Below are 25,261 nucleotides of genomic sequence, written 5' to 3'. Positions count from 1 at the left end.
GGTATGATTTATAGTCTGCATTTTTACAAGAAAATAAAAAAGTTTAGATGCAAGGAGACTTTAGACCATGCTATGAAGTGCTATCATGAGCACTGCAACTTATCAGTGAGCCAGATATTGGGCATAAAATGGAAGTAAGGCAGTAAATCTATTCATGAGCCACTGTTCTTCGTATTTGAAAGATAAATCTTTTTTAATTCAACTAAATAATTTGTTAATACCAGAAGTGCCTACTATGAAGAAAGAGGGAAGTTGAATTTCATGCTCAAAAATATCCAACATATAAGAACAAGGAACTAAGTCCAGTCCACACTTTAAAGAACTTATACAACCACAAACACAGCAGATTTAAGAACTGGCCATTTTTAACAATAGAAATATAAACAGAACCTTGCTACCTTGCTAAAAATTATTATTTGCTCTGATCCTTAGTTTGTCATTAAGACATGTAATTTAATTATTATCATTTTCAGAGGAAGAGTTTATCAGGACTATCCAGCTCTAATCATCTTAATCAAGTCTTAGCCTTCACAGACTCTGCTATTTGGAGAAGAAAAGTCTCTGTGTGCTTTTTCTGATAAACATCTTCCCCTTGTTCTCTGAATGAAAGACTATCTCATAGAAATTAGCCAGTGTGACCATCCTCCAAGTACAGGACACTGTTGTGAGACATTTGGAACCTCTGGCCCTGGAGCTTCCTGTCTGCTGAGAAGCAAATGCTGCTGGAAGTGTGCAAGTTGTGTAGAATGGGCAAAATGGAATAATGGCATGGGGTGCAGTGGTGGAAGTATAGGCCCAGAGTCTGGCTCCCCCACTTGGAACTCTCAGCCTCATCCACTGACCTTCTGATCTTGGCTGGTTATCAAGGCAACTAATATATCATTTTTTCTTGCTTACTATGGAGATAACATGTTTTGGGGAAGCACTTCTTAAACTCCTGATGCTTGAAGATCTTGTTCAGTAGATGATCTCACTCAGGAGGTCTGGGGTAGAGACTATAATTCTGCATTTCTAACAAGCTCCCAGGAGAGGCTGATGCTGCTGGTCTGGGAACTGCAGTTGGAGTAGCAAAGGTTTGGGGGTTCCTATATACCCCCCCAAGCTTTATATAAAGTTCCTAGCACATAGCAAGTTCTCAGTAAATGATTATTATTATGCATAATATTTAGACAGCAAGAGTTACAATGACATAGAATATTGGAATAAATGCAGCTGATTTTTCTTAATTGAGAAAGGCTGCTTCAAACCTGGGGCAAATTCTAATTATTCAGAGTAAATAATGCTCCTGATGCACTTGAGGAATCTTGAGGACTTGTCTCAGCAGCAGTAACTGCACTTCACTATTCCCTTAGAATGGGCACTTTGAGTCTTATGGTTGCATTTATTATCTTCAGGTAATAAATTTCATCCAGTAAAAATAATGGCAGTAAGTCCATCCTGATCACCTCTCATTATCATTGTAACTGGAGAAGAGATCCAAGCATTATAGTTGAGGAAAGAGATCTTGCCTCCAAACACATCCAAGTACCAGCTCCTTCTCAAGAGTAAGGGCGAAAACCCAAAGAAAACTGGTGACTGCCCCACCGTTTGATTCGGAGTCATGAGCCAAATGAGAGGTCCCACATCTTAGATGCATGATACTGGTTTGTTGTTGCTGTTATTTGGGTTTGTTTTAGAAGATGACAGGAATAGAGCCAAGACATATATTCCCAACCCTTAAGTTTGACCAAAGTTGTGTGGCATAAATACCATAGTGACTGGGAACAGGAGACATAGGCTTCCAGCTATGGAATGAGTAAGTCATGGGGATGAAAGGTACAGCATAGGAACTATATTCAATGATATTATAATAGTGTCAAGTGGTGTCAATTGGTATGAAACTAATGTAATATTATGTGTCACCTATAAATAAATAAATATAAATAAATAAAGTCTATGGGTACAGTTCTATTATTTAATATCAATAAAAGCTATAATTTACTATGAAAAAGTGATCATGGGACTACTTTGTGACAATGCAGCTGCAAAATATAAAAAGCAAGACATGGGCTGAAATTTAAGAAGAAATTGATAAAGCTACAGTACTGCCAGGGACTTGAATACATGGAAATCAATAGATCAACTGACTAAAGATTTCAGGGTGTTTGAATAACAGATCTTCCTTTTTAGCTTGATTTGGTATAGATAGGTAGCAAGAGAAAATCAACGATAGAATAGACTTTCTTTTTAAACACAAATCTACCTTTCCCAGAAATTGCCCAGGCACTGAGGTACAAAGGAAATCTTACCTAGTTTCAAAAACCAAATCACATGGGCCACCTTCACTGATCATGATGAAAATAAAATTAGCAATGACAATAAAAAAACTTCTATTATTTAAATTTTTTTCTATTATTTAAATTTTAAAATACTTTTAAATAACTCAAGAGTTACTTGAAATAAAAATTGAAACAGAAGAAATGAGAATAGAGGAAATTAAAACTGAAATTTAATACTATTTAGAAATAAATAACAAAAGGCTATAATGTATGCCCAAATTTTTAGGGTAGAGCCACAGTAACACATAGAAAATAATTTCTAGCAATAAGCATGCTGTACCAAAAACAAGAAAAATGTGAAATAAATGAATCTTTTGTCAATTCAAAAAGATATAAAGAGAACACAGTCATATCCCAGGAGGAAAAGAGAAATAAAATAAGCAAAAAAACGGGGGGGGGGAAGAAGAACTAGAGATTAAAAGCATAGGTAGAGATGATAGATGATATCAAAAGCTGGAGTATCCTGAGATATATCTGTCAAACCACTCTATGTTATTTTCTAATATATAAATGAAACTAAAAATAAAATAGTTTTCAGTTTTTGATTAAAAGACAAAAATAGCCATACAATGTGCTTGAGAAAAATATGCTTTCAAAAAAAAAAAAAGAAAGAAAATGTGCTTTAAAAAATGACATAGGTTCTTGATCTGAAATTTCTCTGTGGTTAATAGAGAGTTACCTCTAAACGTATTTTCTAATCTGCAAATTGAGGATGATAGTAGTATGCACACCATATGGCATTGAAGGTTCATGTAAGTTATTATATGAGAAGCACTTAAAACAGGGCCTAGCAAAGAGTAAGCCCTCGGTGAGTGTTCATGTGATTTTATTAATAATTAAGGAGAGTTGTCCACTCGGTTTATAAAGTGTCTTTGTTCTTCTTTGGGCTTGGTTGATTACAGTAAGTCTTTGATAAAATTTTGTTGAATTTTAAAGTGTATCCCCACCAGAAAGCAGGCAGTTTCTGCAGGAGAGAGAGATTATCTTGAAGAGGTTTCGTTCAAATGATGAGCAGTGTGAGAGGATACCAAGTTGTAGGTTTCAGCTCTGTGATAATTCAGCCGATAGATGTTGATATATGTGGGCTTGTTTATTTGTTTTATTAATTAAAAGGTAAAACCCAGACTCTACATCAAGAGAACAGTCTTAGCCTAATGCATGAAGATAAGTAAGCCCCTTAATAAGGAAGGGTTGTCTCTGTATTTCACTTGCCCCATGTCTAATATGAGACTCAAATAGACTTGCGTGCAGCATTAGAAAATGGAAAGCTTTGCGATTTATATTTGACATCAAGGAATAGCGGCAGCCTGCCAGCTTTGTACCACATACTGTGACAGCAACAGCTTCTCAGATGTTTTTGTCCCTAATGCAGTCCAGTGCTGCTGCTGGGGCTGGGAACATAGGCCTGCAGTTGGTCATGGAAATTAGGAATCTCTGAAGGCTGTGCAGGCATCCCAGGACCTTGTGATGAATTACATGGATTAAATCTGATTGTAGAGAAATTGCCAATCAAAAGGAAATATATATTATATGTTAAATTTAAAAATGGTCCAGAGGCTCCTGGGTGGTGGAGTTGGTTAAGCATCCAACTCTTGGTTTTGGCTCAGGTCGTGATCTTGGGCTCATGAGATCGAGCCCCAAGTTAGGCTCTGTCTGCACGTGGTGCAGACTGCTGATCACTCTCCCTGCCCCTCTCCCTCTACCCGTGGGTGAATGCTCTCTCCTTCTCTTTCTCTTTCAAATAAATAAATGAATCTTTAAAAAATAAAGAAATAAATAAAAAATGGTCCAGAAAACACAAACCACTTTGCAGGAAGGTCCATGAGAAGGAACTTCTTCAAATAAATATAGACAGAAGAGAACACCCCACTTTGTGTCTCTCTACGGGAAATGGATACAAAAGACCAATAAGGAATGCTTTAAGGGATCCCTGGGTGGCGCAGCGGTTTGGCGCCTGCCTTCAGCCCAGGGCACAATCCTGGAGACCCGGGATCAAATCCCATGTCGGGCTCCCTGCATGGAGCCTGCTTCTCCCTCTGCCTGTGTCTCTGCCTCTCTCTCTCTCTCTGTGTGACTATCATAAATAAATAAAAATTAAAAATAAAGGAATGCTTTAAGGATTTTTGTTCAAGTTGATTTAACCCAGGGATCAGCAAATGTTTTCTGTATAGGACCAGAAAGTAAATATTTTCAGTGCTGAGGGCCTCGTGGTCTCTTGAAACCACCCAACTCTGCCTTTGTAGCCTGAAAGAGCCATTGACAACAGGGAAGCAATGGGCATGGGTAAAGCTTTATTTATAGACCCTCAAACTTGAATTTCATACTTTTTGCATGTAAAAAGTATGCATCTTTGAGTCTTTTTAACCATTTAAAATATAAAATCATTCTTTGCATACAGCCAATATAAAAATAGGCTGTGAGCTGGATTTGGGCATAATGCCCTGAAGCCCCTGGCTGAGCCTATAGTTTCTACAGTCTGCTGAACCTTCCTGCTCCCCACCCACCTGGTGGCACTTACTAACACTCCAGGGGACAAGGTTCTATATATCAGAGCTACAAAGAAGTGCTGTTTGTGGGCAATAGCAGCAGCATGGCCTGGGGCTTATTGGAAATGCAGAATCTGGGACCCTATCTCAGAATCTCTGAGAGTGGGACCTAGTTATCCGTTTTAACCAGGTTTCCAGTAATTCTGATGCCTGTTGAAGTTTTAGAAGCACTGCCCTAGACAACACCTGGAAAACTGCTGACTTCGGAACATTAACTTGGGGGTGGGGGTAGGGGGCGAGTGTCAAAACAGTGCTTTCATTCACTCAACAAATCAGTTAACATGAATTGAACACCTACTGGGGGCCAGACCTTTTACTAAACACTGGTGATTTGAGACAATTACTAGGATACTGTTAGACCCTTAATAAAATGGGAGACTATCTTACAGCAGAGCCCTAGGGAATAGTTTTGAGTGGCTCTGCTCCTAGTTTCTTCACTTAACTGAACAGGTTTTGCTGGCTGGGACCACACTACTAGCTTGAGCAACACATGGGATAGAGGTTCAATTTGCTAATATGAGTGAATGTTCTATGCCACCTAGATAATAAATGCCGTTTCACTATTACTGTTCTTTCAGCTGATCAAATTGTTGTGCATCAACATCAGTATGCCTCTTCAGGTGCTATTCCTCAGAAGCCTAATATGCTTGGGTTTGAGGTTTGTGGGGAGAATTATCAAACACTAGCATCAAATATCCCAACAGAGAGGACGCCTGGGTGACTCAGGGTTGAGCGTCTGCCTTTGGCTCATGGCGTGATCCTGGATTCCCGGGATCAAATCCCACATTGGGCTCCCTGCATGGAGCCTGATTCTCCCTCTGCCTATGTATCTGCCTCTCTTTCTGTGTCTCTCATGAATAAATAAATAAAATGTAAAAAATAAATATCCGAACAGAGGATCTGGAGGTATGTTCCAGACCTACTCTCCCTGTATTCTCTTTAGGAGAGTGGGCATTGCTCTTTCAGCTAGGAAATGCCGTGCATTTGATATCTGTTACGGATGCATCAGCCCTTCTCCCCAGTCAGACATCCCCCACATCTGAGAGCAGGAATAAGGTGTGGGAGCTCCTGGGGAGACCATGGAAGTGATGAAAACAAAGATATCCACTACATGGCTTCTCTGCTCTCACACCAACTGCAGATCAGCCAGATCCTTGTAGACTGCTGTCAGCTTGAAGCCATGGGGGCTCAACAGCTGTTTTTCAGATGCTGAGAATAGCAACTTTGGGAGGAAATTGCCAAGGAAACCCATGAGCCCTGAGAGTGTGTGTGTGTGTGTGTGTGTGTGTGTGAGAGAGAGAGAGAGAGAGAGAAACAGAGACAGAGAGACAAAGAGAGGGTGAGAGAGAGCACTATCAGCAAATAAACCTGGAAGAGGGAACTAGCAATCATAATCCAGGTTGGAAAGTGCAGGATCTGCCTTCTAATAAACTAACCTGTTGGGAGGAAAGAAAGGTCAGTTGCTTGCTTAGAGTGAAGGCAGATGTTCCCCCAAGGAACTCAGCAGCAAAATACAAAGATAGAGAACAGGGTGAGAAGGTGCACTTATTTATCTCCACGTGGCAATCTTGCAAAAGGTGCTGCTTCAAGACTGCAGGCTCTGGCACTCTGCTGGTTTCCCTGGTTTCAGTCTTCTGCGGGTGCCCAGCACCACGGCAACGTGTCTCCTGCCCAGCTGTTAGTAAAGGAAAGCTAATTAACAAATACTGCATTTGTTCCACTCTTAGCAATGGGTACAGGCTTATCCTGAATGAGCAAAGCTTTCTGAATATGAAGCTCCCACATTCTTACAAACAAGGTTGGCAGAACTTTCTATAATATAATTACACCTTCAGAAGGCCTATGAGACTGGAATTATGTACCCTGTTGAAAAAAAACTGAGGCTCAGAGACAGTGATAAACTTGCCCAAAGTCATCCAGCAACTGAGTACCAATCGTCTGTGAAACCCTTGTTCACACCACAGCTGTGGCTCATAAACTACTCTACATTTCCATTGATACACCATTTTATTTTAGGGGGTAGATCCCAGTCATTCAGAAAAACACTGGAATTTTATTTCTGCTTATTTTAAGGTTCAGAAGTGGCTCAGTGTAAATTCCTTCCAGTTTCTGTTTGCTAGTTCCCTAATTTCCAAAGTGGAGATCTGTGTTTAAGTAAAACACAAAGCATTTAAAGCTGTATATCATATCATGAGTACATATTCTGGTGGCCAGAATTGGTGTTAAAAATTAGCAGGCTCAGGGCAACCTGGTTGGCGCAGTTGGTTAAGCATCTGACTCTTGATTTCTGCTCATACCATGATCTCAGGATTGTGGGATTGAGCCCTGTGCCAGGCTCCATGCTCAGTGGGTAATCTGCTTAAGATTCTCTCTCTCCCCTTCCCTCTCCCTTGATTCATGCTCTCTATCAAATAAAAAAGTCATTTAAAAAAAAATCAGGAGGCTTATGGTATGATGCTCTGTCGACATTTTAAATGGCTGCCCATAGAACTAACCTAACATAAGCTTACTACCTCTTTTTTTTTTTTTTTTTTTAATGCTGGTAAGTAGAATGTAGTCCTGAAGCTTTTTTCCTTCTTTTTTTTTTTTTTTTTACCATGATTCCACATTTGTCACTTTGTTGAAGAAACACTGGGTATAAAAGAACTGTGAAATCTATTATCTCCAAAGAAGATTCACTTTAGGACTCCTCCTATTGAGGAACACTGAATAGTCTGAGTTCTTTCACAAGAGTAATACATGTGGGAGAGTCTAATAATAGTTGCTAAATTAAAATCCCAGGAAGAGTTCAACCTTAGCTGTTGAGAAAACAGTATAGCAGTGGGCCTGGGAGATGAGGTCATTGAGGGCCTACCACTGCAAACCTGATTATTTTTGAAGAGTTTTCATTTCATTTTTGAAAAACAAAATGCTTCTAATACAAATTATAACAAAAATAATTTTTAGAATAATAATTAAACATGGTATTGCTCCAAGGCCCTACATCTAACTTCTTTTCCCATCTTCAATTTTCAATAGAAGACAAACACAGATGTGTTTTTTGGTTGGGAAATCATGCTCCTATGCAATATTTTTATCCCATTTTGAGTTTCTTCAGGCCTTCCTCTGTTAGTATAATACCCACTGCTATCACAAAACCAAATCCTCACAGTTTCAATAGTGTAGTATAGTTGAAGTGCACTGTCATTTCATATGAAGTTTTGGGTCTTTATGGTTCATTATCAACTTGCCTCTATGTAGGAATTCCAAGGGCCCAAGTTCTTGCTGTCTCATGGCCTCATCATCCACTAGGGTCCTGTTGTTTTTGGGAGAAAGGGAAAGAGAGGACATGGAAGGAATGCCTGCTTCTGAACTGCCTGAGCCTGGCAAGGATGCACATCATTCCCACTGCAATACATGAGCCATCTCTAGCCACATGCACCACCTCCTTGCAATGGGAACTAGAAATGTAATTCCCATCTGAGCAGCCATGTCCCCAAGACCATGCTCTACCATGGAAGAGGGAGGAAATATTCCAATGCACACTTGGCCATCTCAACCACAAAGCAAGAGCCCATGCCTTCTACAGTTGTGCTACTCGCAGAGAAGGTTTTATCATATCATATATTTATCATCTCAAACCCTTCCTCAGACTCTTATCCTATACCTCTGATGGCCTTTCCTGGGGACATGACTTCCTCAGGAAGGCCTGCTGTGACCCATGGGCAGCCATGGTATGTCCTCAAATATAATTAGTTTCACACTGAATAATTTAATTTCCTTATTTTACTCCCATCTTCCTAATTAGCTTGTTGCTCTATGACAGCAATGAATTTACCTGTCTCATTCATTACTATATCCTTAGTGCCTAACACTGTCCTGGCATGTTACAAATACTCAATAAATATTTGAGAAAGAAGGAACGACAGGAGAAAGAAAGAAAAGAAAAAGGAAGAGAGGGAGGGGGCTTATTGGCTCTGGAGGGAGCTCAGTCTGACTACCTATAATTTGTATCATTTGAGATTTCAAGAGAGTAACCAAGAAATGGGCTGGTCATATTTCACATACAAAGGATCCATCTCTTTTTAGAAAAATAGCTGTGCATATTCACGTAAACCTTCTTGGCAACCTCTGATAACAACTGAAGGAAACTAAAGATTTTCTGCCTTTAGCTCCTTGCTAGAGAGTAAAAATTTACCTCTATCCTTGAAGATTCTTTTAGGTGATCTAAAAATTGAACTGACATGAGACAGATTAACAGGAGAAAATCAAATTTAATTATACATGTCTGGGGAATCCACATAGATTTGGGTTCCAAAGATTGGCAAAATGAGGTATGTATGTCATCCAGAAATAAAGAGAAGGTAAGAGTCTGGAACTTCAAAGGAAAGGAAAAAAATTCACTGGAAGGTAAAAAAGAGTAAATGTTTACCAAACATTTGAGGGTTTGAGATGTTTGGTAAACATTTACTCCTTTGTATGGCTGGGCCATACAGAAACATGGGACATAGGGAGCAATTTTAATAATCAGACTTCGCTAAATCCTTCTCAGTCTACCACCCCTAATCCTCGTAGTTAGTTGTGGTGATTGCTCCTTTCCTGGAGGAAGTTAGGGGGAATTCTCGTAGGCAGTTAGGGGGAAGGTCAAATATTATTCCTGAGTCTTCTGAGCCTTGATTATTTTCAGCTCGAAATAATCTGCATGCCAAAGTGGCATATCTGGGGGTGGCCTGTCCTTTGCCCCTACATTCTAAATGCTTCTAAATGCAGTGGAATACTACTCAACATCAGAAAGGAACAAACTATTAACATATGCAACAACATAATAAATCTCAAAATAATTATGCTAAGTGAAAAAAATGAGACAAAAACAGTACATACTCTATCATCCATTTATATAAAATTCTGGGAAATGCAAACTAATATATAATATTATATATATTATAGAATTTATATATATAAATATATAATTTATATATATATAAACTAATATATATTATATATATATTATAGTAACAGAGAACAGATAAGCAGTTGTTTCATCACAGGGGCCAGGTGATATGGGATGAGTGGGTGTGTAGGATTACAAAGAGCATGAAAAGACTTTAGGGGATGTTGGATATGTTTTCCTAATTGTGGTCATGGTTTTCCTTGGTGTGTACAAATGTCAAAACTTTTCAAACTATGCATTTCAAATATATGGGATTTATTGTATGTCCATCATACCTCAATAAAGCTCTTAAGAATAAAATAAAAATAGAAAATAAATGTGAGGTTAAAAATATACTAACCCAGAACCATATCCCTCCATATCATCATTCCAAATTCTTGGATGGTTCGTGTCTTAAAAATGCTTCATAGCTGTACATTGTAAAGCTGGCAAGTATGCATTCATAATGCACCTTTGGGAGAAACAGCAAAATTCTATTGAACCCTGTCTGAATATGGCTTCCATCTTTCAGAAGATGACTGAGTCATGGAGACAGCGTGGGCTATTTAGATCTCCTGTTGCACATACGACATGTCCTTATATAAACTCTTACATGTTCAAATCTGCTTTTTCCAGGTTCTGTGTCCAAAGCCATCACTGATCCCCCAGCCCAAGCACCCAGCCACCCCCAACCACTACCATGGCCGAAGACGCAGACATGCGCAATGAGCTGGAGGAGATGCAGCGAAGGGCTGACCAACTGGCTGATGAGGTGAGGGATGGCACATAAAGAGCAAAAGATGGGGAGCTGAGTACTTGGTCTTATTCAGGTTCAGGCAGAAAAGGTTTTTTAACATCTCAATTTAAAAAACAGAGGAGTATGACTGATTTTCTATACACCTGACACCTCTACAGACAGGAATGGGTTGATAAACCTATATACAATTAATATCTTAGCCTAAACTCCCAATTTCTAAAAATCTAGAGAAGTCAAGACCCTCTAAAAAAAGCAATGGCTTTGGGTGTCTGGAGGTGGCCTAATTCTGAGAGCTGATTGTTATGTTTTCTAGAATTTTACAGGCTGGTATTAAAATTGAATTATATAAATTGACAAAAATAGATGATATTAATTAAAAATCAAAGGCAATAAATACTCAAAATTCATCACTTAATTATTTTCCTATATTTTACTACTACCTATGCTCTCAAAGTTCTTGGTTTTATAGCTATAATATAGGAATACCCTATAACAGTGTGTTGCTGTACACCTTCCCAAGTTCACCTTTAGTGACACCACACTGCTTAAAAATCAGACAGGTTAGGAGTATTTATATCACAGAAATCTGCAAACACTACAAATCAGGATTTGACTTACTGTTTTGTCGACTGTCTAGACTTAAGAAAGTGGAGAAAATATTAATAACAGAATAAACTTAAAAATGTGCATGTCTCTAGCCATTACTCTTTAATTAACACAAAAAATGGAGAAAATCTTCTAGTATTTGAAAATTTTTATTCTCTTCAGCAGTCACTTGCATCATTGACAAACTAGCAAAGGTCTAATGTATCTTCATTGTTGCACTGTCCTCTTACTTGTTAATGGAAAAATCAACCAACATCCATGTCAGAACTACACTTGTTCTTTGCATGCTTAGCAATGGACACAAGAGTTCAGTAAAACTTAACAAACCTTACTGTGAGAATCAATTAGCTACATGAAATATATAATAAAGGGCACTATATATTTTATTATTTGTAAATACTATGCTCTCCTTCCCCTATATCGGGAAAATAACCAATTTAAATACACATATACACATATTCATATCTTTTTACATATTAATATTCATATATTTTAGCATTTACCAGCATACCACTGCTTACAGCCATTCTATTTCAACAAGCAGCCTCCTGACAGCTCTTCCAGGAAAGTTCACGTTCTTCCCGTTCTTGCAGAATCTTGTCCAAAATAAGTTTGTCACTTAAAAGCAAAGCTTTGAGAAATCACAGTGGTTGCCGGAGTCTACTAGTTTCAAAGGAATTGAGAAAAAAGTGACAACGATGTGCCCGAGGGACCAGTGCTGACTTCAGACTTTCCATCTCACTTTGTCTTATCTAAGGATGGAGATAATTATTATAGCTGTCTCCTATAGGCTAGTTATTTCAAACATGCTTGATTTTTTTTTCACCCTAAGGCGACAGCTTAATTTGTATTGATAAGAACTTCCAATTGTGTTTCTAGGAGCTTTATAAGAAACTTGATGTTAGATTCATCTCAATTCATGAAAAATTATGTTTGTGTTTAAAACTCAATATTCCTGGTCCAAGGAGGCCAAATTAATCCTCTGAGTATTTGAGATAATTTTTCATGCATCCTGCACATGCAAAATTATCTTTTCCAGATTACTTTGTCTTTGATATCAAGATCAGCTTCATATGGTTTTGATTTTAGAAGATCAGCTTTAATGTAATTGCTTTAGGGAATCTTATTATGTAGAAAGACTGATAGGAAAGAGATTGAAAATGTGTTTCAGTCATAAACTTAAAAGAATATGTGATAGTAACCCTTTGTGAAAAAATAAAAAGGTAACCCTTTGTGTTTCTCAATTGAAGAGAGTAGTTCTGATTTCCAAAGACCTCTGGATCCTGCACTCATAACTTTTTTTTTTTTTTTTTAAATCTCAGTCACTGGAAAGCACCCGTCGTATGCTGCAACTGGTTGAAGAGGTAAGAAGTGGCCATATTTCAAGATAAACTAATCCCTTTTGTGGGCATATTCTTTCCCTAGACCCTACTGCCTTTTCCTAGGTCATGATCCCATTGATTACAGAATTAATGTCGCCTACCAGGAATCCACATTAATGAGGGAGATGTCACTTAGCCATCAAATGATCCCCTCTCCCTCCCAGTCCTGGCCACCTTTATAGATGAGGAAGTAGAGAAGGATGGTACTTCTAAGTAAATGCTCATAAGAAATTGCAGAAGATTGAATCACTTTAAGCAAATATAAAGGAATTATCTACATAAAAACTTCACTTGTAATGATTTTGATGCCTCTTAAGTCACATCTAATCTTGATACTCTGTTTTGACTCAGCCACATTTATGACTTTTAAAAATATGTATCCCAATAGATACAACATTTGCAGAAATTGTAATATTGAGAGTCAGGCACTAAAATTCACGAAGTAATAGGAAAATTCTTTGATAAAAGGAATTTCAAGTCCATAATGCAAATATAGAAGCTCTTTTAGATTCCCGACTCTGGATTAAACATCCATTTGTGAGGCATGGTTAATGAATCCCAAACTATTTTTAAATGGGTAAAATAGGGCAGATAGCAATAATGGAATCAAAAGGGCATTTACAATAAACCTTGCTCATTCCAATTTGGGAGAGCAGCAGTCAACCAAGAAGAATAAGTGGTTTAATTGAACTTGCCCATTGGGAGAGATGAAGTGGAAAAAGAATGGGATGGGCTATATTTATCTTAACTGAATAAAACAAGCCTAATGGTTTTTTATTCAGTGAAATGCTGTTTTAGCTATGCTTTGAAACTGCTTATCAATTCATGTGTGGTTATCATTTTTAGAGATCTTGCATGTTCTTGAGCAGAATGATTAAATGAGCCTACTTGCCTCGCACTACTGTAAATTGCTTATGCAATGACATGAAAGGAAAGAAAGATCAATGTTATAAGACTAAAATGAAGTTCAGCTGCCTTTCACACTACAGAAGCCAACATCTTCCTTTATTTCTGCAGCTTCAGCTTCTTACCCAGAAATGAAATATTGGCTAAATGTCAATTGTTGCGAATTGCCACAGAAGGAGTAGGGAGAAGGGGGCAGCATGAGCTCCCCAGGACACCAGGGAGCCTGGTGAAAAACGAGCATTTGAGCCTGCAGTGTAACACAAATTGGCCCCCACAGGAAGGCTCTCCAACAAAGGAGCCCTTGGAAGTACAGGGAGCAGCTTTCCCTCTCTAAATGAGGAGAAATTTTGTCCTTGCTCTATCCTGGGAATGCCACTTGTGCAGAAATACTTGAGGACCAAGAAGGAGGCAGGTATTCTAAATCTAAGAGTGCTGGCAAGGTTTTCAGAGTTGACTTGTCCCTTAACCCATCATGAGAACAAGCAAAAAGAGTAAATCTTCATAAATTCCCACATGAGATATCACATTGACCTGAAGGGAACCCACATGTCAGCTGACATAATTAGTTATGTTATACATCTTTATGATCTTCAACCATAGCCTCTGGACTCATTTTTCATTTTCATTTACATGTATGCCCACGTCAAGTAAATTTCTAAAATACCAGAACTATCACCAATTTGTCTACCTGTGCAGTGTTGAAACACTGGGAAGTGGTGGAGCAAATGCATCAAACACATCACTCTGAACTGGCCCCTCATCCATTGGAGTCTTTGAGCCAATGAATACTTTTTTTTTTTTTTTTGCCTCTTCTTAAATTGCAGGCAGTGTCAACCAGTCTTGAGTAAGGAGTGTCTGCTCTACTTATGGGGGGGGGGGGGGGGAGTTTCAAAAGCTCTATTGATTGAAGTAGGATACTTGAATCATACATTTTTGTTTCTCCTAAAGGATTTCTTGATCATGCATGAGGTTGCATCTTAGAACAAGGGGTGAAACAGATGGAAGCTAGTTCCTACCTCTAATAAATGAGAGAAGGCTATTAGACTTTCTATCCTTAGGAAATTATGAGCAAAGTATTATTGCAATAGATTGATTGCTCTTACTTCCTCCTGGGTTATTTTATATTGATGGTCAAATACCCCTTATGTCTAGAACATTGGCTATTCAAAGGATAGTCTGCTTTTCGATCGAAAAAGAAATTGTCTTTAAAGAGAATCAGCATTAAATATTCATCAAGGACAGAAATCATTTGGCAAATATGAGCACTGAAATAGTGGGATCCTGCCCATGATCCCAAAGTACATCAGTGCTATATAATTTGAATTGAGCTGAATTCTTATTGAAATTTAGTCTCAAAGACAGGAAAGGTTGCAAAACTTGTGCAGCCTCCCTACGGCAGACAACCCCACTTTCAGTTCAATAAGATTTTGTGCCATCCCTCACAGACTAGGGTGTAACAGAGTGGCAGGTATAGAAACTTGCTTTTTTAATAGAAGCCATTAATGGCATTTCAAGGACGATGTAAAGTGACACAGAAGTCAGTTGGGAAAATTCAGAAAAGTGGATACCCTACACAGGTAAAAAGATTAGAAATCATATAACATTTGGTTCCCAGAGTTGCAAACTTGCTCTTTTGATGACTACACTTGCACAAACATGTATGGAATACCTAACTTTGGGGGTGGGAGGTAAGATATAAATTGGTATCATGTAGGAAAGCAGGTATGAAAATGGTTCTCCAAACTCAAGACCTTCCCTGCCTCGGAACATATAATTAATTCTGGTAGTAGAATCACGAATACCTCTTTAAGAAAGTAATATTTGGTTCCAGGCAAAAAAAAGGTAACTCTGTTGACACTACCTGCCAGAAATGAAGTCTACACGTGAATGCCTTGGGGCTGTGAAAAGTAACCCAGGAAAGCCCCCAGCGCTTGAGGGCAGGCCAGTTCACAAGCACCACAGAGAGCTTTCATGGAATGGTAGTTACTGAGGCTCTTCAACATTGCATGGCTATTTTAAGCATCTTTTCTTCTCATCCCAATTTATCTTCCAAGTCACCTTGGTAATGAGAATAAGTGTTCTAAAGCCATGTCTTTATTATGCCAGACTTTCTACTAAAGCTAGAAAATTGAGGCAGGGCAGTTCTTTTCATATAGGTAGATGTGGAGGCTTTTGGAATTCTAGTGGTTAAGAAAGTGCCTGGAGAGTCCTTGTTTTAGCTCAGATGTGTTGGATTTTGGGGAAAGCATCTCAGAATGATCAAAGAAAGACTGAAAAATGTTCTAGAAATAGTCTTAGTTCATCTGCAAGAAAAGAAAAATAAAAATAGAGATATAAAAAGAAGAAAGAAAGAAATGAAAAAAAAAAGTCCTCATTATCTCCAACTCTTTAGTTTTTAGGTAGACAATTTTCCCAGCAATCTCAAACAGAAACCAAGAATCAAGCTAAGACAACAGTGGAACCACCTCCTCTCATTCCTAGCTATCAAAACATAATACTTGTTAAGAATAAGAGAAAGTAATATTCTGCTTTCCTCAAAATATTGTCCTCATCCCTGTCCTTCTCCTCCCTTGCATTTCTAGTTTCCCCAAAGAAAAATCCAGTTATTTTGATTTAAAAAACTATCAGCAAAACAGTGGGATCAAATGTAGGTTCTAATGTTTATTGAGAACCTACTATGTGCTGGGTACTATAACCAGAGCCATCATCATCAAAGGTCTATAATCTAACTTATATATAATCTAACTTAACCCTCGTAGGTACACACTTTCACTACTATTCTGATCGCCATCTTAGTGAGGAGGAACTTGAAGTACCCAGTGAATAAGTAACTTGCTTGAGTCACCTAGCTATAAATGGCAGAGACGAAATTAAAACCCAGCTCAAAAAAATTAATTAATTATTTTTTTAAAAACTGCTGGTTTTTTTTTAATCCCAGAGTGTGAATTCTTAGACACAGCAATTCCCTTCCATCAGCAACTCCTACCATATTTACTTTTTCCTTTGAGAATTTCATAAAAAGGGAAAGGATCTAAGAAAACAAACACAGCAGTCCAGTCTAAACTGTTTGAGATTCTATACAAATTAAATCCCTTATCTTAATTGCTTTTTGGAACCCATAGCCTCCCACAGAGTTGAATATTTAGAACCTTTACATTCTGTAGCTCATTTTATCCATATAAGTACCCTGGGAAGTGAGGGAGCTGTTTCTGTCCTTCTCTGACAGCTAGGAAAGCTGAGACACAGAACAAGTGACTCTAGGGCAAGAGAACTGCAAAGATAAGTCTAGAATTTGGAATTGCTGACTCCCAGACCCCAGCTCTGTCCACCTAACCTAAACTGTGTCTTACACTGTGAAGCAGTTGAGAAGCTGTACACGTATCTTGCACTTAACTTAGTGCCTGGAACAGAGTAGAGGCTCAATAAATATTCAGTCAATGAATGAATGAATGAACAAACAGCTGAGTGAATGAACCAACCCAGCAACCACCCAATCTTTGGGAATTCAATCTTGCTGGGAATTCAAATTAGTTAAGGAAAGATTTTCGTTTTATAGGGTGATTGTTAAGAAGTATAAAATGGCATTGCTAATGATCCCAGCAATGACGATTTTTAAGGTTGATGTCTCAACCTTAACCAAATATCTGTGTTCCTTTTCCCCTACCCACCAATTCCCACTCCCCTCCACCAAATAATTTAGGTGGCATTTAGTTTGTTTCAATCATCTGGAGTGAGATGAGGAGTGCCTTTTGCAGACTTCTACACAAAAGAACTGCAGTAAAACTTGTAGATGAATTATTTTCTCACACTATTATTGTGCAAATTTTCAATCTCAGAATATAGAGCCTTTATTTCTCATCTGTCCATCAGCTTTCTAAACTTCACAGAACTTTTCCCCATAGAGAGAAAGTAGAAGGTTAATTTCTGTTTGGGGCTGTATTTCTCAATCTTCGTGAAGTAATCCTCTCTTTTGATAAACCTAAAAATCTCACCCCCAAGGTTTCTTACTTTCCTGTGGGGCCTCTCCTTCCAATTCACTGAGGGAAACTTCCTGATGATTTAGTCTAGAAAATTTTGAAAGATTTGCTTTCTATGGTTGGTGTTAGAGAAACTATAAGGCATTTTTGTTTTGCAAAAAATAAAACCCCAGTATATTATTAAATTGTGTATTCCAATTCTGTGCCCTACCCCCATGGAGACTGAGCTACATCCCCCTTATCTACCCTAAGATTCACCGATAGAACAGGTCCACAGGTAACCTCTTCCTCTGAGCCCCTCCCCAGCCCTTAATACTCTTGCCCTATTTCCTCCCTCTTTCTCCTTTGGTCCTTCTTCATTTTCCATTTCTAGGGCTAATTGTCCCCTTACTGATTTCTCTTTCTCTCTTTTCTCTCTAACTCTTTTTCAACTTTGCTACCATTATTGGAATGTAGAGTAAAGATGCTGGTATCAGGACTTTGGTTATGTTGGATGAACAAGGAGGTAAGTTGAGATTTCTTCAGTAAGAACAATTTCTCATCTGAATAAAGTGCATTTAAAAAAATTATTTGTCCATACAAAGGTGATCCTTTCAACATATTTATGTATGTATATGAGTATGAGGATTCTAGAGTTTTCACCGTCTTGCTTTTTTCCCTTTCTCCATTGAAAAGATTGGTAAATGTATGGTAACGTTGAGGCCTTCATGACTGATTAAATGTCACTACTGTTCCTCTCATGTATATTGGAGTAACAGAATTTTGAAGGGAAAAGTCTTTTTTTTTTCTTTAATGGTAGTGTTTTGGACAATTTGAGAAATCTTTGATCCTTCTTATCCCCAATTTTTCCCGTAAACTTAGTTTTCTTGTAATAATCCCTAGATAGGATGATAGAATAGTATTATATCACATCCATTTCTTCTGACCATCCTAATTCAGGATCTGACAGTTTTGATTTCCAAGTCATCATGAAGATTCCTTAAGTAACTAGGTCCTGTTAGGTCTTTAAAAGGATATAAGCTGAGGGAGACCATTGGAAAATGAGAAACTGAACCACTTAAAATATTTAAATTATTTTTTAATTACTACGGAAATGCTAGAAGCAATGAAAATCAGAGAATCCATGAAAATCATCTCTGTACTCTAAAGTGGAATCTAGAAGAGTAATATTCTTTTTGTCTCAATACATCTAGTCATATGACGATGCTTATTTAATTCTAGCCACAAGTTAGCTACCTGATTCTATTCTGAATTCTTATAACAAGAAAATTGTTGAGAATTTTTTCTTTATATTCTTGAAAACATTAAAGAATTCTTAGGAATCATGATAATTTTTTTAATGTCAAAGATGAAAATGTAAGATTGTATTCACAACATGGGACAGCTCCAACTTCAAAAATAAATAAACCTCAGATGGGGGGGGCGGTGGGAATTGCCATACACATAACAGACATAAGGCATTTTCCTAATATAGAGAGAAACTTTGCATATGATCAAAGAAAAGAGCAACAACCTACAAGCAAATTGATGTAAGATATAAATCACCCGCTTATAAATAGACACAAAATCATGCTTCAACCAATAACGAGATGCCTCTCTTTAGCAGACTGGTACAAATTTTTTAAATTGATAATCACCAGTGCGTGAATATATTGGGAAAACAGTCATCTTCAATGTACAGATAGGCACTATAGACAGTTATAAATGTTTGAAGAGTAATTTGATAATATTTTCAAATTATGACGTACACCCATCTTTGACCAAGACATTCTGCTCCTAGAATTATATGCTGCAGATATGCATTGATGTAATATGTACATATATAGCTCTAGAATCAAAAAGAGAGAAATAACATGCTTACTTGAGTTGCAAATTTCATTGCACTTTGATGAAGAAAATCTGAAGATAAAATTTGCCAAAATCTCCACACAGAAATATATTATTCATAAGCACAAATGATTCCCAGCAACCTCTCCCATAGGTATAGCAACTTCCTTTCTGAGAAAGGAAGCAGAATAGCAGATTTCCCCCACAAGATAGCTCATGTTCTCAGCTAAAACATTTCATTTGTGGCCACGCCATAGAAAATGCTGAATTCCTCGGTTAAACATATTTCCTAGGATATCCTTGGTTTTACCAGATGGGTGGGGATCACAATGATACTGAGAAAAACACACAACTGGAAAACCCCCAAAAGTGAGTAGTTATTGCCTAGTCTTAAGGGGCACACGTTCCATTTATACTATAAGGTGATTAGGATCTTGTAAAATGATGAGCTTAAAGTCATTTAAGATAGTCATAAATGACTATCTTCATTGTCATGGTAAATGCATTTTCATTCTGCATATGCTGTGTTTAGTTGTTTAGATCAGTAACTGCTTTAAAATTTCTCTCCAGTTATGCTCTCCTAATTTTGTCTATGCTTCAACACCAAAAATGTTGATTGCTTCTATCCTGCAGCTGCACAGGAGTTTCAAGAAACAGACATCCTTCTAAAGAACTATTCCAGGTTGTCCAGCTAAATGGTTGCACTCGGAAATTCTTTATGGGATTCTTGTTTTATACCCAGGTATCAGGAGACACCGAGAAGCATTGAGCATGACAGATGGCCCTGGAAATATACTGAGTTGGGACTTTTATTCCTCTAAAAAACTTGTCTCGAAGTGAAATCCCCATGAAACCACCTTATCACAAATATGGGATGATATAAACTCTCACCTCCATATCTTTTGATCCTTTTGTTGGTCTTTGCTGAGTTATGTGTTTGTTTCAATGCTGAAGATGAAGCCCTTGGGAAAATCCCATGGGATCAACGCCAAACTAAACAGTGAAATCTTTGACCTCTGCCTGACAGAGTAAGGGCAGAGTAAGGCCTCTTCCAGAGTGCCAGCTGACTTTCTTAAAAGGTTCATGGCACTACAAAGTAGCATTTGAGAAAACATTTCTTTTGCTAACATTTACACACCAGTATCTGTTATGAATAACTAAAGCTGCACTGTCCAATACGGTAGCCACTAGCCACATATGGCTACTTAAATTTATTTAATGAATTTCCATTTGTTCATCAAGGATAATGAAAATCATATAGGCAGCATCTGGTAACTGAATATACTTATAAAGGCTTCCACACTGGGTCAATAGCATTGACATCTTGCTCTTCTTCTACTGTTTGTTTCTTTTTTAATCAGATTGAGTATTCTAAGGGCCTCATGTTGCCTTACTTTAGAAAGATTAGTAGAAAAGATGTCTAAACTTAGATCCCTGAGTATCCTGCCATTGGTGGAACTATCATAAATAACCAGTCATCCCAATATGGCAAAAGAAGGTACAATCTCTTGCCCAAACGTATAGTATAATCTACTGGAATACCTCTACTAACTCAAAATGCTATTGTTCTCCCAGTCTCCAAGAATAGACAGAAAACAGAAAACAAGCTTAGGGAGGTAAGAAGCAGTCAACTATGGACAGTACATTGGATCAGCCAGTAAGATGCTGCTGGCCACTCTAGGTTGGAATGAAGATATTGATTATTTTCAAGCATTCCTGAGAGATGTCATCACAGAAATCCATTGAAATGCCATGAAGTCTCAATATGCCTAACACAGTACACTCTAAAAATGAATAGTTAGAATTAACTATGACAAAATGGTCCCACAATATTTTCTAAATTAAGGGATTTGATTTATAATTGTGTAAAATGATAAATTCAACCAATATTAGTAGCTATAAAATCATTTTCTGAATCAACTTTTCTGAAAGAGCTTCAGCATCCCTCTCTTAACTATGGCCTTCGCCTAACAGTCTGGCAACCCATGATTGAACAGCTTGAAGAAATACCAATTGGGACGAGCACATTTGTTTTTATATTTTAATTTGAATTCTCTGGTTCAGAAATACAACTCTTGGGGACCAATTCATGTTTTTATTTTATTATATTTTATTTTTATTACCTCCTAATCCCTGGCCACAGTCAGTGGGGCTTCTGAAATGTTGTCAGAGAAACTCCTCAGGAAGGACAAATGCCTGACTGTGTATCCCCATGCCATAATCTGCGTGTATTCCAGCTATCATTAGTGGAGTATCTCATGTTTTCCCTGAGTCCAGATGCTCCTTCAATCCCATCTCAACCCAGCACTTCAGGAAGCTATTAGCAAGTATTCCTTTGGGATTTCTGTCTGTATTTAATATGGTTCTTCCCTTGACAATGTTGAGCTCCTCTCTCTCTACCAATCCCCCTATTCAATAGATAATTTTATCTATAGACTAATTTATTACAGTCTTAAAAGGGAACTAGAAAGAAGCCTTCGTAAAAGCACAGAATCTTCTAGAATGTAAAGACTTACTTTTTTTTTTTTTTAGTCCTTTTAAAGATTTTCTTAAAGACATTACTAGACCTATCCTTATGCAATAGAAGTTCACCAGCACAACACTGTTATTTTCTACAGCTATCCAATGCTGCAGAAACATTTAAATTTTGCCTTCATCCATCATTTGAAAAGCATGGCACAGGTAGCAGATTCCAAATAAGCTGGATTCTATTCTTTAGCCCCATTAATGAAAACACAATAGACTCTTGTTTTCTAGATAGACCGTTTCCCCAGTTTGGGTCAGTAAGGAACTTTTCTTCATTTTTTGGAATAATTTCCACTGGACAATTTAATGTGAAATTCTTTTTAAGCAATTATTTATGCCCTTAGACTCGAAATGTATTTATCAGTTTTATTCTAATCAAGCTTTTATTCCTAAAGGGAAGGGACAGGTGTGCATAGAAATGTAGATTAAAAGAGGGATGGAAGTATAATTAGGGTTTGTAACTAGACAGCCAAGACATTGCACTGCTGCTTTCCTTTAACGGTCTTAAAAACTGTTTTTAAAACCCCTTCACTGAACTTGTAATTTACTCAGTGTGGTGCCATAACTTTTGAAAAATTAATCAAGTTAGTGAATGTAACCCTGGCAACCTAGAAGCATGAGCTGGTTTTATGGCTATCGATCTATGTCTCAGATGCACTCAGGTCCGCTTTGCTGGCAGTAATGACTCCGTACTGTTCTATGTTCCAGCCCATCACCCCTCCTCCAGAGACCCATGTGTTTGTTTTCCCTGCTGTCTGCCTGAGTTAGGGATCTAACATGCCCCCCATTGTAGAGACTGGGAAATCAGGAGGCAGAGAAGTGAAATGCCTTCCAGAACTTTGATAGCAAGTAAGTCATAGGATGAAGAGAGGAATTTAAATGTCCCAGTGCTTGGAACATTACTCTGCTGATGTTGCTTCCTTTTTTAACAGTGTCTGTATGAATTAAGTATTCAAAACCAAGAACTGCCCCTGGGCTAGGGAGCAGCCCACTGCTAGGGAAAAAAAGATCTGGTACCCATTGCTAATTATCACTTTAATTGTTATTTTCCCCAAAGAAGATTGATTCTATTTGCTACCCTTACCTGGTCCAGGATGCTTACAGCCAAAAAATAGAGATATTTAAAGTTGAGACAGATACCTTTTCTAGTAGCACTAAATCTGAATTCCTAAAACATTAACACCCTGTTTTTCTTTCTCTCGGGTTTCATTGGTGCCTGAGTAAGTGACTATGCTGTGCTGTTTTCCTGGATCCTCAGAATCAAACAGGCCTACGTACCTCCATCCCATCATGTCCGAATTACAGACTCTTTTGAACATCTTTCTTGTTCATTTCCTTCCACCTGTGCTCGTGTAAGGTGGCAGCAGTCTACAGCAATGCATCCTCTGGGATCGTGCATTGTAATATCTTTCTCTTTCAAATTCCGTTCCACATAGTCATTTCTCATGTTCTGTTGGAAACCCAAAAAAAATTCATTCCACACTGTCATCCCTTTGTCCTAACCAGAACAACTCGATCGTGTCGAAGAAGGCATGAACCATATCAACCAAGACATGAAGGAGGCCGAGAAAAATTTAAAAGATTTAGGGAAATGCTGTGGCCTTTTCATATGTCCTTGTAACAAGTAGGTACTGGGTACCAGCTCTAATCTGTGGCGTCCAGTTTTCTTTTTTTTCTTCTTTCTTTTAATTTTTTTCTTTTTTAATGTCAAAGTGAATGTCTGAAGTTTTGTCTTTTTTTTCTTTGTCCTTTTCCATCTGCTTCATTCTGTGGGGATAAAATACTTGTGTTTAATCAGAACAACTGGAACGCATTGAGGAAGGGATGGACCAAATCAATAAGGACATGAAAGAAGCAGAAAAGAATTTGACGGACCTAGGAAAATTCTGCGGGCTTTGTGTGTGTCCCTGTAACAAGTAGGTGCTGCCTGCCTGCCTGAAGCTTTGGTTTCCCAAGGCCCATCTCCAAGCCTTGACAAGCTCATTCCTGCCAAGCACAAAGTCAGGATGAGCATGTGGCATGCAGAACAGATCAATACCGTCTCCAATGCATTCATCTCATAGCATAGATGATATTAGTGGGAGTTACTGTTGATGCATTAAAAATCAGGCATACTACAGTGAAAGCTTCACTGTCAGCAACTTTTATTGACAAACGTTTCAACATTTTCCAGAAAGTGTACCTTGAGACACAGACTAGCCTCAACAAAGAGGCATCCAGGGAATTTTATTTTTTCCCAATCCCAGAAGCCAAAACTGCAGAGCTAGAAAAGTTTGGGGGTAAGTTTGGAAGTCGAGAAACACATATGGCAAGGTTCGATTTTCTAGAAGCAAAAGAGACAGGTAATTTGGCCTAAGCAAGCATCTGTAAGACAGAGAGTATGACAGGGATTGCCCTGCCAGTTGCCAAATCTGCCCAGTGATTAGACTGTAGATGCCCCAGCTCTACCCACCACTGAGGCCATGAGCCCTTAAGCAAGAAATGCTCAAGCCTTACTCAAATTGGACCCATCCCTCTGACATTCTTCCTCTTGGAAGATCTACCCGTACACTGACCAAAATGTTGAAATGTGTAGATTTTGCATGCACGACATCACAAAACATTCAACTGTTCTCAAGGTTCTGCAACGCTTTTTTGGAATGTAGCAGAAATGTGACATGTGGTTATAAAGGTTTGCAACAGAAGGAACCTGAAAAGGAGGGTTCTGGAAGATAGTCTTATTTGACTAGCAGTGAAAAAAAAAAATGCATGAGGGGATTGTCCAACATGCATTTGGAAAATTAAACCCGTTACCCAATCTCCGTCACCCCTCCCACTTCCCTTTGAACAGAAGCCTTTTTCCTAAAAGCTCTCCTGATCCTAGCTTTTAGTACAGCAATTGATGTCATTTCTAGCTGATTATATGACCATTCACATCCTTTAAACTTTGAGGCTGATTTAAAATATCCCACTTCCTGTTTAGGAGGGGGAGGGGCTCAATTTACAAATAAATTTAAACTCGTTTTAAAAGAATGATCTACAGCAAAGCCTGATTAACTGGAATCTAGCTAACTGAAACTCTAAGGTATTTATACCTTTGCTTTCCTTCCACTAGTAAAAAGAGACCATTGAACAAAGGAGGGTGGGAAATCACATCAGGGACTTAAAATGGTTTTTCCTGAAGGGCAATCTAGGCAGTTTGTGTTCTGCCACTCAGTCGACATCCTGTGACTTCCACACCCAAGGGGACCAAAGAGTAAGAGTTGATCCTAGAGGAAAGGCTATCAGGTACATCAAGTAAAGCCATAACCAAGGAGAAATTCGGTCATGCTCACTACCCAAGACTCTAAGGCAAGAAAGTGTCTAGAAAATCTAACATATTCAACAATCATGCCTGAAACAAAATTTTCCTCCATGGCCCACTGTTAATTAAGAAAGTGGTGTGATTCACCAACATGACTCATTGCTACGCATTCCAGTTAGTCAGGACTTAGCTGTGTATTCTTTTCAGTGGCCACCTGCCCCCCA

At 38.2% G+C, this 25,261-nt stretch overlaps 1 protein-coding gene and 1 long non-coding RNA gene across 4 annotated transcripts in view; one reads left to right on the top strand and one right to left on the bottom strand.

The window, feature by feature from the left end:
• Window positions 1–23,735, bottom strand: part of LOC111092233 — a 29,119-nt gene extending 5,384 nt beyond the window's left edge. Inside the window, exons 1-2 of the long non-coding RNA XR_005377600.1 lie at window positions 23,033–23,735; window positions 6,301–6,539 (exon numbers count right to left, since the gene is read on the bottom strand). This is a non-coding gene — a long non-coding RNA (uncharacterized LOC111092233). The remainder of the gene's footprint in view (window positions 1–6,300; window positions 6,540–23,032) is intronic.
• The window catches only part of SNAP25 (synaptosome associated protein 25), a 78,522-nt gene that overhangs the window by 42,311 nt on the left and 10,950 nt on the right, over window positions 1–25,261 (top strand). For 2 of the 3 annotated variants that reach the window (XM_038571623.1, XM_038571624.1), the window contains exons 2-5: window positions 10,410–10,545; window positions 12,459–12,500; window positions 17,858–17,906; window positions 23,553–23,670. In XM_038571623.1, the coding sequence (XP_038427551.1) occupies window positions 10,474–10,545; window positions 12,459–12,500; window positions 17,858–17,906; window positions 23,553–23,670 (281 nt within the window). In that variant the 5' untranslated portion in view covers window positions 10,410–10,473. Of the gene's footprint in view, window positions 1–10,409; window positions 10,546–12,458; window positions 12,501–17,857; window positions 17,907–23,260; window positions 23,379–23,552; window positions 23,671–25,261 lie in introns of all 3 variants that reach the window. The other variant, XM_038571625.1, reaches the window with a different exon arrangement.

This window comes from Canis lupus, chromosome 24, assembly GCF_011100685.1.
Source record: "Canis lupus familiaris isolate Mischka breed German Shepherd chromosome 24, alternate assembly UU_Cfam_GSD_1.0, whole genome shotgun sequence".
Classification (NCBI taxonomy): domain Eukaryota; kingdom Metazoa; phylum Chordata; class Mammalia; order Carnivora; family Canidae; genus Canis; species Canis lupus.
The sequence above is the reverse complement of the archived record's forward strand: the minus strand, read 5'-3'. Positions and strand labels throughout refer to the sequence as shown.